The 13,007-nt window shown below is 41.2% G+C and overlaps 1 protein-coding gene across 2 annotated transcripts in view; it reads right to left on the bottom strand.

The window, feature by feature from the left end:
- The window catches only part of COL4A2 (collagen type IV alpha 2 chain), a 145,614-nt gene that overhangs the window by 40,673 nt on the left and 91,934 nt on the right, over window positions 1–13,007 (bottom strand). For both annotated transcript variants that reach the window (XM_029998713.1, XM_029998712.1), the window contains exons 5-16: window positions 12,688–12,822; window positions 12,557–12,601; window positions 10,320–10,436; window positions 9,534–9,605; window positions 7,978–8,013; window positions 7,824–7,886; window positions 5,467–5,502; window positions 4,760–4,801; window positions 4,165–4,239; window positions 2,916–2,960; window positions 1,665–1,727; window positions 875–919 (exon numbers count right to left, since the gene is read on the bottom strand). In XM_029998713.1, coding sequence (XP_029854573.1) covers window positions 875–919; window positions 1,665–1,727; window positions 2,916–2,960; window positions 4,165–4,239; window positions 4,760–4,801; window positions 5,467–5,502; window positions 7,824–7,886; window positions 7,978–8,013; window positions 9,534–9,605; window positions 10,320–10,436; window positions 12,557–12,601; window positions 12,688–12,822 — 774 coding nt within the window. The remainder of the gene's footprint in view (window positions 1–874; window positions 920–1,664; window positions 1,728–2,915; window positions 2,961–4,164; window positions 4,240–4,759; window positions 4,802–5,466; window positions 5,503–7,823; window positions 7,887–7,977; window positions 8,014–9,533; window positions 9,606–10,319; window positions 10,437–12,556; window positions 12,602–12,687; window positions 12,823–13,007) is intronic.

The raw sequence follows: 13,007 nt of genomic DNA, 5'->3' as shown, positions 1-13,007 counted from the left end.
AACCAATGCACCTTCCACTAAGATGGTTGCCGAGATCCACCCTCGAGAAGGGGAAGCCACTGACCATTTCTGACTGGAGCATGAACCCACGTTAAGGTCAACCAGTGGGCTTTAATGGGTTTTGCATCAGCCTCTCCATGTACGTATTACTGATAACATACTCCCTTTCACACCACCAGGTTTTGTGATCAGACCTAAGAGCTGTGCAAATGTTATTTTTCATATTCTATATAATTTCATGTCCCATGTGTTTCATGTTATTATTGTTATGCCTTCATGGCAGGACAAATCCTTAAACAACTAAGGATGGAGTCATGCATCCCACAGCTATTTGAATAGCTCACAGAAGTGATTTCTAATGCTGACTGAAGAAGCCTTTTTCTGAGACTGAACAGAAAGCATGAGCTCTTCTCTGACAGAATGCTATTTTAAATATTTGGGTGTTTTTCCATGGGGACAGAGATTTAACTGGTGTATTTATCAGTTTCCTTTTCTTCTTTTGTGATATTCAAGATAACCATACAGCTCAACCACATCTGCAGAAAGCTATTCAAAAAAGTAAGTTTCTGCATGTAGGAAGAAAATTACAGAAATCATGGTCACAGTAATGGCAACAATGAAAATGACACCTCCCTATAGTGCTCTTAAAACATGCTTATATTTTAAGCAAAAAAGACTAATTATAGGGCTATTTTATTTTCCTCACTGATAAGAAAAATAACTGACCCCAAATTACAAGGATGGATGAATCCAGATGCTATTTGTTAGACTACAGCCTGTGTAATTACAGGCAGAATTCATCCTCTACAGTTTACTTTTCAGACAGATTGTCTACATATGTGTCAGAAACAGCAGTCTTGTATGAAATACTCACTCTTTCTCCACCGAGTCCTGGAAAACCATTGATGCCAGGCAGTCCCTATGAAGGCACAATAAAATTAGCAAAATAAAGTGACATCCTAACATCCTAATGGTTAAGGACCATTATTATTTCTTAGATAAAATAAATGTGACAGCTTGAAACTCTAACACTAACAGTCAGAGTTCAGATACTTTTTCAATGAGATTCATGTATGGTACAAACAGGTCTGAAATCTAATCTGGCATTTATCTCTTAATCAATACATTGTAAATTGACCATGAAGATTTTAAAGATGGATGAGATTTTTTAAAAATGTATGCTGAGTACCGGTCTCACTCTGTTTAAGCACTTTAGAAACACTGCCCCAGAAAAGGCATCCATAGATTCTACAAGGTAATAGTATTTGGATTAGCTTTTTTCCTGGGGTCACAAGTAGCCGGAGCCAAACCCCTGTTTGTTAACCACGGTCTGAAGAGTGCTAAGATGGAAACGGTGCAATACAGCCTGTGCTGAGGACCAGGACAGTAGCTGTGGTCAGTGAGCACTGCTTTAGGTAAGAGATGCACAAGGCTCCCCAGTGATGGTATAGGCATACCTGCGAGTCCCACGGGGCCCTCCTCCCACTGCCATTTCAAAATGGCCTTTTTGCTTTCCTATATCAGGCAGTTCAGAGCTGGCCACAACCCGGTGGGCTGAAGAACTATCATTTCTATAGTTTGTTAATCTGTGTTTTGTTCCTGAAGGCAAACTCTCAGCTTGGATTTGCACATTCAGCTGGGTGGATTTTTAATGAGTGACTCACCCTTTGTCCTGGGAAGCCCATTACCCCTTCTTCACCTTTTTCAGGAGCATAGAGAAGTACACCCTAGGAAACATTACAAGTCAGGTCAACATATTTCTTCATTATGTGCAAAAAAATTGTAACACTGTTTTATGGAAGCTAAACAGGAAGAAAACATCATTGTAACACATGGAGGGTCTAATAATAGCTGCATGTGAAGGAACTGTCATCCTTAAAATTAAGTGTAACATGCTTGCTTCATTACAATAGCAGGAGTGGGCCATTAGGAGGGAAACCCTGTCCCCTCCCCATCATCTCCTCCTTTATTTCTTCTGTGGCAGCAACTCTGAAGAAGAGCCAAAGCAATTGTTCAGCTATACAACCAATTAAGCAACTCAGCTTATGCGCAAATTGTAGCTTCAGAGAACTATTTGGCAAACACAGGCATGCTGCTATCCATCCTATTGTGAAGGAAAAAAAAAAGAGAGAAACACATATCCCCTTTTGCTACATCAGCACAAATCTACAGTTTTCCTAATGTAGTCAACCAAATCCTACACGTGTAAAATCTGACCAACAGCTGAAGAACTGGCTAGCAACTGCACACGGAGGGCATCAGGGCTCACACTGCGACCTTCTCCCATAACCTTGTGGAGAAGCTGACCAGACCATCTGAGAAAATAAAGCTCTGTAAAATGCTCAGTGAGGCATCCCTAATTGGTAAAGACTGTATTTTAAACCACTCTGGGAAGTAAAAAGGAACCACTCAATAGCAAAGCTATTTAGACAGTCTAGAGGTTGCCCGTGAGTTAACTAAACCACATTCAGTCAAGCCTGGTTGACAGCTCTAAATGATACAGCAACACATGGGATTACTCAACAGACTTAATGACCAGTGAGAGCAAAAGTCTGTACGTGCTGGAGAGTAGGCTGAAAAGGATTGAGAAAATTTCCATATATACTTATTTAATGAAATTTAGTGGAATTTTTAAACATAGATCAGCAGATCACCAGCAGTGAAGAGATTTATTAATAGTTAAAGCTAAAATTAAAAAGCGTGTGAGGGAAAATCTTATTTTGTTAAACCAGCGAGAGAACAACTGATTGTACTGTGGAGTTATTACACATCATGTTGTTCAGTTTTTCTAATGCATCAGAACTGGTGTCTCTGCTTACGTTGCTCCATATCTATACTGCATCATTTCACTGAAGAATGTACCAGTATTAACTCCAATATTATTAGTTGTCTTTGTTCTTCTCCACTTGACTTACTGGAATTCCAGCTTCCCCTTTTTGTCCAGGTTCTCCTCTTTCACCCTAACAATAAAGAAAAAGTATTCAGATATGTTAGGCATTCCCATTTACATCTCAGTAACTTTTGTACAACACAAAGTGACAAATGCTTATCAAGAGAAAAAACACCACTCTTGTGCTGTTCTTTATTCAGATGCTTGTCATATGAAATGCATGTTTTCATAAGAAGTTTTTAAAGTTGTTTTTTTAAAAAAATATTTGATAATTTTTCTAAAAAGGTTTCTAGGAATGTGAGCACCTCAGGTTGTTTCCAGGCTTGTTCATGAGACATTTCGGTGGTGAGTGCCTGAGTAATGCCTACAAATAAATGCACATTCTCCCATTTTTACCTACTGATTATCTATGCATTGTCTCATCAAAAGTAAGAGCTCCTGTCAGGATGAGACAAATCATAGCCCCAAGTCTACTCACTATATTGATGATATCTCCACTGAATATAAAGGCTCTCCAGACAAGTAGCTCATATGCGGACATCTCTGCTTAGTCATGGAAATCCCAACATGTATGTTACTTAATGCAGACTGTCAAAGGCATTTTTAGATCTTTCAGTATCATACCAATTTACTTATCTTACTGCAGAAATTGCATGAGCCACATGAACTTTCTAACTTCAAATCTGGGATGAAAAACTACTGGTCTGGAGGTTGGTGTCTGATACAGAATATACGTGTACAGGGTATGAATACCTCTGCTCCCAGCAAGAAGCAATAGATGAGAATAAACTGCATCTTGCTGTTGAGGGTTTCTCCAATATGTATGAACAAGCCTTTTACACAAATATCTGCACCGTATAGATAAGTTATATAAACAAACACAATAATTCAGATAGCTTCCCTAAAGATATGCTTCTTTTACAGGAAGAAAATTTCACTCACTATTATGAAAAATAAGTTATTGAATGATTTCTCAGCAGGTATTTCTGCTTGTAAAATGAGAAGATGTGAGTGATGGCCAGGGGTTGCATACTTAAACAAAAAGAACAGGTTTGCGTGAGGCACCTCTAGTCTGTGAGAAGTGCTTTCTGAATGACTTCAGCCACCATAGTTTCAGTAAGTACTTCATGATCCAAGCTATGGGAAAGTAGCAGATTTCTCTCTCGATATACTAAAGTCTTCTAAGTGCTGTATGTGAAAGCACATTTGTACAATATTTTAGTTTTGGTGCTGCAGACCTCTTAGTTCCTTGTGTATTTTGGCAAGATAGTTACCTTGTGTTTGTCCGAGGGGACACCCATCAGTTCCCTCGTAGGAAGCCCAGGTGGACCTGGAGGACCTGGGGGGCCCTGCAGAAAAAGCATAAGGGTACGTTTACTAACAGGTACAATACCTTGTCAAGTTGTTGATCAGCACAGGGTCTAAGGAACTGCAACAAAAGGAGCAATGCAGATTTGCCCCTGCTAGGAGTATGGTTCTAAACCTCTGAATAAATTGATGGCAAGATAAATTTATTTTGTGTGGGATTAACATATAGCAATACTTGCTCTTGCCCTGTATGTTTCCAGAATGACGATAAAGATTATTACTTTATATAAAGTGGTCTGGCTCTATAAATTTCAGAAGCGTTACCTCTTTGTTGGTGTAAACGAGGTCACAGCTAGACCTAGACATGTAGAAGTTAGTTCAGCTATGACGTTCCTTATGGAGATTATCATTACTTTCAGAGCTATACTTGTTTGTTTTTCTCTTATAATTACATAATACATTTGCAAATTAAAGGAGTATTTAAAATAGGTTCCTTTATAAATAGCAAGTAGAATCAACCTGTCCTTTAGTAGTGATATTAATTCATTAGTTTTCCTTTACCTGTTCACCTTTTTCTCCATAGAAGCCAAGGCCCCTGTTGCCCTGCAAAAAAAATAGGTCAAGATTTACTAAGTGTACGACTCAGTTTTCTAATGTAAAATTCAAATTTAAACATGCTTAAAGGCCTTTTCAGGCTTACAAGTCTGTAGGACACCACTGAAGAACTGCAATCATATAATAGTCTAGGTTTACCTCAAAGTATTTTTATAGATTTAAAAGTATTTTTATAGACCTAAATAGTCAGACAGACAACTAATTAAAATGTCATGCTACCAGTGCTTCTTACAACAGACTTTGAGTCATTCACTGAGCAATGTCATGAAAAGATCAAGCATTTCTTTTGCAAGTTTTTTAATAGCACTGAATGTTAAATAAAATACCTAAGTGGGCTGGAACAATGAACTCATATATTTTTTCCGCTGAGATATAATCAAATATTGTAAAGACTGCAAGGATTCTCTGTTCATGGGAAGCTACTGTGACTACAGTAGCAAATTAAATCTGGCTCTAGAACTGGTTTAATCTTTTCAGGGTAGGCGATCCCAGTGCAAGATTAACTTCTCGTGGTATGCAGCCGACACAGAAGGTCTTGTGCTACACAGCCTTTGGTGCAGCCTGTGGTTCTTTATTTTACTGCCTTCGAGTGGGTCTTGGATAAACCTCAGCGACACAAAACCAACATGAACAACTCTGACACAAAGACTTACTTGTGGTCCTGGGGGCCCTGGGGGCCCTGGTGGTCCCTGGGGAAACACAACAGGGGAAAGCAAGTTACTTGTTGCTTTCTAATCAATGCATGCAGGAAGACAGTTACTTTATGTCTGAAATATAAGTATATATTTAGAAGACAGTGTATTCCTCAGCATTCAATGTGCCATCCTCACTGTATTAGCTGTGTTTACTGTTCTGAAAAATACCCTCATACGTCACATCGTAATCTTTCCTAACAGAATAACCATCTCCCAGTTTAGACCTAACCAAACCCCATTTTTATTTCAAGCAATAAGAACTTGTGCTTTTGGATCCTGACTTAGTAACATTTTAAGCTCATACCTAAAGTTAAGCACATCTAAGTGCTTCACTGGACTGGTGTCTTGGTACTGCATCCATCTGTAAAGGGAGTGGAACTACCATATGAATCTCAGATTACCTCTTTGGTATTGTACAGAGTGCAATCAAAGGAAGATGGTGGGAAATGAAACTATAACAGGGAAAAAAAGGCTGCTGGAGTCTTACAAGAAGAGCAGTAGGAAAGCCATTAACTGGAGAGAGAACCTGCCGTGCTTCAGTCAGCTATGGTAGTCAACAGGCTCCAAAGGGCTCTACACATTAAAAACTCTGTCAAATATGGGAAAGGTGGGGCGAATAAGAAGCATGAGCTGTTCAGAGGAGAAGGTGGTGAACAAGAGGCATAGAGAAGAGAGCGAGCTGCAGATGGAACTGTCCACCTACTGAGCCCCGAAGGGGATGTAACTGGGTTACGCAAAATCAAGCCCAACCTGCAAGGAAAAGATAGCAACATTCAGGTGAGACCTGAACTTGTTAGGCATCTCTGCCCTGCTACGTACCTGTGTGTGCATGAGCAATAGGCTTGTTCTGAAACAATTACTTTTGAATCAGCTTTGGTTAGTCAAGCAGCCTGTGACCTGCTGCCTAACCTACTGGGCAGAGGCACTGGGCAGGGCATCCCGCTGCCTGGAGCCCAGGCAGGGACCTGGGGAGCGACGCTCGCCTTCCTGCAGCATCTCGGACTTGCAGAAGAGGAACGATGCAAACTCAGACCCGGGAAATGCTCCCAGGTCCCACTCACAGGCGAGTCACAGGTTTAGAGACAGTAAATATATTTGGGTGTATTTTGTTAAGAGCTGGAGATGCTCAGGATCCATCCACTCTGGAAGAGCGTTCACAAGAGATGCTGCCAAGATGGCAACCAGAGGGATGTAGTCACAGGGCTCAGAAAATGCATGCTTCATAGCACTCCTAACATCCAAGACGGAGGACTGGGAATATCAGTCATTGGAGGCTAGGCTCCTGCGAGAAGCTCATGAACTTTGTGGGTTTACTCTAGAGGAAGAGTAAGTAAAGAAAGGACTGAGGAGATTTCCCTTCAGGAGGACCAGAGGAGAAAGACAAGGTGCAACTTACTCCAGATGATAAAACAGGCCACTGCAAAAATTAACTTTGGACAGGCTTAGCATGCTGTGGCTTTAGTCCTAGAAATATTTTTTTTTTTTTTTTTTTGAGGGTGCTGTCCCTGAAAACAGCTGTGGAGGCTGTGTGTAGGAAGCCCTGAATTAATTTTTTTTTTTTTTCCCCTCAAATCAGTGACATCGAGCAGGTCTGAGGTGAATTTTGACAAAACAAACAAAAAAGCAAATGCTATAAAGTTGTCTTACAAGAAAATAAAGCAAGCCTAAAGAAAATGAAATATATTGAATTTGAACATCTGCTTCTGACCCATAAAACTATTAACCATGGTAAAAAGAAATGTAGAAAATGGTATCTGGAGAGAACACAATCTTCCCAAAGAACTATTCAGCAACAGTGGTTAACTGCAATGCTGTAGATGTTGATTTTGGAAAAAATGACTGAAAAATAGTTTAAAAATAAAATTGTATTCTAAATACTAATGAAGAATGTTATCAATTCAATCTCCCGTGGGAAGTGTGGAGAGCTTATATACATATCCTTTATGAGCAGAAAAGATAACATATTTAGGTCCTGATATCTTTGATAACTCAGTGTAAGGGGATATAGATGGGACAGCATTGAATAATCTTTAAGAGCAAGACACTTTCACGCAGGTTAAAGAAATACAATATAAATCAAAAGCCTCTGGCAATACAGGGTGAAAGAAGCTATACCTCTTTGTGCAACATTCATCCTTGTAGAATCAGTGTCTCACATTGGTTTTTAAAAGGTTTTGCATCCAAGGACACCTACTGCTATTTCTAACCTGTTTTTTCTATCCATTTGCTAGGTTACAATCCAACATAATGGAACTTGCCGAGTTAATTCTTCTGTTAGGTTAATTTTCTATGGAACATATTTCAAATATACTTACTGGTCTTCCTCGCTCTCCTCTGGGACCAACAGGTCCTTGAATACCCAGCGTACCCGGAGGTCCCTTTAAATAAAAAAACCCCAACCATCAATTAATGTTCTTCTGATATCAGTTACTATTGACACTTTATCACATTTGCTGTAATACTACTTACTTGAAAACCATTGAACCCTGGATCCCCAGGTTCCCCCTAAAAAAACCAAAGAAGTAAAAAATGCAATAAGTACTATATACAAAATTAAACAAAATCTTTTTCTCACTCATTAATTTTTTTCTCATTCCAAAAGCCAATCATAGCATACAATGCTACACAAACCCTTACATACAGATGCATTCAATACAGGTGTTGAGATAAGCAAATGTGGGCCACAGATTTTGTACTTTCTATATATAGTATAGGTGCATGCAATACAGCAGGAGGGTACAAAGTTGGCTAGGGAAGTTAGGGATCCAAACTACAAGGCTGAAGTGGTCAACAGACCCCATTTAATTCTTTTTTGAAAAATCCTATTGAACCAGTGGCTTAATTAGGGCTATAACCTTAGCTGAAATGCACAAGCTCATTTTTCATGAGTTGCATGGGAATTACCGAATCATTTTGATTCTCTTCTGAGTCACTAAAAGCATTTGGAACATGCTGTTTTCAGTGACCACATATTTTAACTGTAGTACATGTTGAAATGTTTTTGGAAATGGGATCCAAAAATGTTCTAGCACAAAGACCTTCTACTACCCATAAATAATGCGGGTATTCAGTCCAGACACCTTCCATCATTTTGAGTAGCATCCTAACTAAATAGTTAATTTGAGCTTAGTTAACAGAATAATTTGTAGAACCAAGTACTTTCTGAAATGAATACAGGTGTCAGTATCCATTTTTGGCCACAATATACTTGAGCAATTCTGAATCATTACTTAATCATTCCTAATTACTAACAAGTGCAGATTTAAAGAGTTTCTGAAAGGAAAAGAAGATTCCATTAAAAAATACAGGCAACTTATGAATATGTCAACAGAAAAACCTATTTTGGCACTCATCACTGGCACAAAATATACATAAACGATGCCAGCAGATCCTTTCTGTGCTGAGTACAGCTCAGATGTAGCTTTGTACACAAATTTGTCACAATTTATACTCTAACAGCATATGTAACCCTTTATCTGATATCTTCAAATTATACAAGACCATATATATGAGAAAAAGCTACAAAACAAGTTTTAAGGATTAGATAGAGTAAAAGCACCCATAGGAATACTTGGGGTTTACTAAATAACTAAATAATATATTGAAGCATATTTTATCCCAAGTCAACCAAACTCCTGCATGAAAATTATACAGAAAGGATGCTAATATTAAATAGAATCGTTCAATGGCCAAAACTATGGCAAAGGAATGATTTTGTCATGCATGATATGAAGGTAGTCATTGAATAAAGAGGGTAATACTTGAGCTATAACATCTCCAGTGCCTCTGCAATCCACCTGCGGGTTGGAATTCCTTGTAAATAACTGAGTGGAGATTTTTCTTCCCCGGATATCAGATAGACTTTGCTGTAACCAGAGAAAGCAGAAGCTGCCTTGCAAAGCCTACACAGAATCGAAGTGGGCCTCTTGGGATGTGTCCATCAGAGTGTAAGAAAAATTAACTCTCCATCATCTGCTTGTAAAACTGTACGGAGCGTGAATAACTCACAGGAGTTACAGACGTACCCTGTACCGGCTTGCGATGTCTGGCGGCAGTACATAGGGTTCCCCCTTCTGGCCCTTTGGCCCTTGGACTCCCTGGAAGGGACCGAAAAAATAGCAGAAGTAAGCTTTTGTGTCATATACGTTAACACATAAACAGCTAAGAGTAACAAAAAATATTTGTTTGGGTTTTCATGAGTATATACATACCGCCATTTAGAGGCAGAGCCTACGCCTAACTTTGGAAATTCATGGTTTAAAAACAGAGCGTAAACCCTGACAGTACATAAAATGAATTCCCGATTCCGGGGGAAGAACGCCCCACTACCTGGGAGCGGTGTTACTGGGCAGCACCTCCTACCCAGAGCAGCAGCTGCAGCCCCCCAGGGCTGCCGCGAGCCCTAGTGAACCCGGGAGCCCCGCTGCTCACCTCAGCGTGATCCCACGGGTCGCACCACGGAAAGCCAGTACTTTGGCCAGGGGGCAGGAAGGAAAAGGTTACTTTCATCAGGAATTGTGAGTTTAATATTATTCTATCACTGTTGGATAAAGCTGTACAGGTTTTCCTGAAGTAATCTCTCCGCAAGACCTACGTGACAGGTATAGCTCTGGGCAGACCTCCCAGCCCTGGCTGCAATTTAATAACTAAGCATAGTGCAGCGTGTCCATGGTAAGTCCGCGTGGCGGCTCTGCTAGGCCAAAAGGGAGCTCCATCAAGAGATGTCCCGTTTGTTTCCAACACACACGCGAATGAAACTCACTTCAGTAATGGTCTTAGCTTCAGGTACTCGCTCTCTGCCAGCTACTTACAATGGTACCGGGGAAACCAGAGAATCCAGGACTTCCCGAGTCACCAGGGTCACCTACTGTCCCGTTGCAGCCATCATGACCTGGTTTCCCCCTTGATCCTGGCTGCCCTGGATGACCCTGTTGAGGAAAAAAAAAAAATGTTTATCTACCCATCTGTTTCTAGTTTTCCTTTTCCTGTAGTCACACAGTATTTAGACGTTCTCACATTAAGCTCAAGGCTTGGATCCATGGGAAACTATGATTTTCAAAGACAGAAACAGACAGTGCCTTTTTTTAATATAGCTGCAGCTTGAACCAGATGCCCCAGACAGCATGAAAAAATGAGTAGTGAAGGACCTTTCAGAAAGGGTAGGAAAGCTATGTTCAATGCAGGCTCTGTTAAGCAGAGAACTAAGCCAGATGAGGCTGCTGTGCAGGGAGCCACCAAGAACAGGGACTGTTAAGCATGTCAGTGCTTCACACTGGAAGAGTGGGAAGAAAGGTTCCTTGCTGGCTTTGAACAGCTTCCAAGCCAGGGAAAAAGTCAGAGATGCTTTTGGAGCTAGGCTGAGTGTTGTGATGAGGCTGTAAGTATGGAAGAAAACAGCAGGGCTCAAAGCGAGGGAGCCGGGGGCTCCACATGGAGCCTCTGAAAAGTTACTCCTGCCTCAAACTGGATTTCCATTGCTGTACCTACATTCACCTTAACTGCTGTTGCTTCTGGTTTGCGCTGAGGCTGGTGAGAAGCAAATCTGCCCTTGAGCAGCTCTTTCTGCCAGGGGACTCAGTCAAACCCCCCAGAAACAAACAAGAGACATTTCTTCCTTCTCCTCTATCTAGAGCAGGAGTTTTCTCTTTGCTTCTGCTCCCTTGCTTAGAAAGAAAAAGAAATCTGTCCGTGTCCTTACCTAGCTCCATCAAGTTCTGGCATTCCTCACCCCAGAAGAGATTCAGGCTTGCCACCACCCCCTCTTGGCCTCCAGCCCCACATCCTAGCGCTGTGCCGTTACAGTTCGTACACGTGCCTGTCCATCCGCCTTCCGACGGCCCGTGTTAAGTCCCGGCCTGAGAAAACTGGTCGGAGAATGTAAGCAAGTGGGAAGGGCAAGGGAGCTTGAGGACAGGACACAATGAGCATGCAGGTTCAAGTACTGTCTGAAGGTATTTATCCCTCACGACGCAACGTGCAGAGGTCGGGAAGGCAGGGCTAAGAAAGAAAACTTGCTCAGGGAAGAGAAGTGGTCCGGCTCTAGCAACACGGGGCTTCACAGGGGAGCGATTTACTCTCCTTCCCAGGATGTCAGAGTGCTTAGAAAAAACTCAGTATGACATGGTGAGATAAGCAAGATCCTTGGCTTCAGGAGTGTTAATAGGAATGGGAAAGAAGGTCTTCTGCTTTTCCTTTAAGAGTGAGAAAGAGGGAGAGGAGGAAGATTGTGAGAGAGAAAGCCCTGAAACTCGATAGGGAGCTCTTCTGGAAACAAAAAAGGGTGAAAGCAGAGTGGATGTGGATGCGTGGGCTGCAGAGCGGGGCCCCGGTGTCAGGGAGCACTACAAAGGAAACCCAAGCCTGGGAACTCTGTCCAGGGATTCCAGTGACTCAGATTTCTTTGTTATTTTATGACACAAGATGTAAAGAAGTGTAAGCTGGGAAAATATTGTGCTGTGAACTTTACCCAGTTTTCCTCTTTGAATGTTTCAGTTTCATGGACCTGGTCAATTTGTTCAAAGTTTGACACTGTTTGGTGTTCAGTAAGTTTTTTAAGACTATCTCAAGCACGCCATATGAGCTATAAAGCAAATAACAATGGTTAGTACTCTTAAAATCATTGGTCTTTCTATGTGCTTTGTTACTCTGAAATAATTAAGGAATGACCCACTGGTGTCCTTCCCTTACAAGCTTAAGAGATGTGAAGTACTTATCTCACAGCTCTTTCCTACAAAAGAACATACTTAGCTGGGTAACCTCCAGGGACACAGGAAATTTCCATCCTTTCTCATCCCCTTTACAAGGGGATTTCTCCGTAGGACAAAGCAAATGGACCTTAATTATCCAAGCGAATGAGAGGGAGCACAGATTCTGCTCTCTTGTGTATCTGCAGTTCCACTCACTTCGACAAATGCCCTTAGCTGAAAAGCGCGTATGTGGCCGATGCAGAATTTAGCCCAGAGATTTTAATTAAAGTACAAAGGCTTTAAACTAGCCTGCAATATTTGCAGTTGGTGATTTCTTAAAGATGAGGTAACCAGCTACTTACAGGAATGCCATCTGCCCCGGGGAATCCAGTGACTCCTCTTTGCCCCTAGAGCGAGTGAAACAGCACAATTAAAATGATGTTCTGCCTGGTATTTCGCTTATTAACTAAAACATCCGATATTCCAAAGTTACCATTTCTCCTTTGGGTCCACTTATTCCCGGAGATCCTCTTTCACCTTTGTGACCTTTGGGACCTTGCACTCCTGGGATCCCCATCAATCCTGGTGGTCCAGTGAACCCCTGTGATCCAAGAAGTCCTGGCTGGCCCTGTTAAAAATAATAAAAAAAGCATTCATTTAGGAACAGTTGTGATGTGTGAAGCTGGATTAGTTATCACTGCTGCAATGGAGTTGATCTCTTGAAGAGAAAATAAACACAGAATCTGTCTCCGTTTCAGTAGGCCAGACTCTTTGATGAACGTCATCTGGAAACACCACGCAGAGAAACTCCAG

Source organism: Aquila chrysaetos, chromosome 23 (assembly GCF_900496995.4).
Source record: "Aquila chrysaetos chrysaetos chromosome 23, bAquChr1.4, whole genome shotgun sequence".
In the NCBI taxonomy this organism is placed as follows: domain Eukaryota; kingdom Metazoa; phylum Chordata; class Aves; order Accipitriformes; family Accipitridae; genus Aquila; species Aquila chrysaetos.
This window is presented reverse-complemented; position numbering and strand designations above follow the sequence as displayed.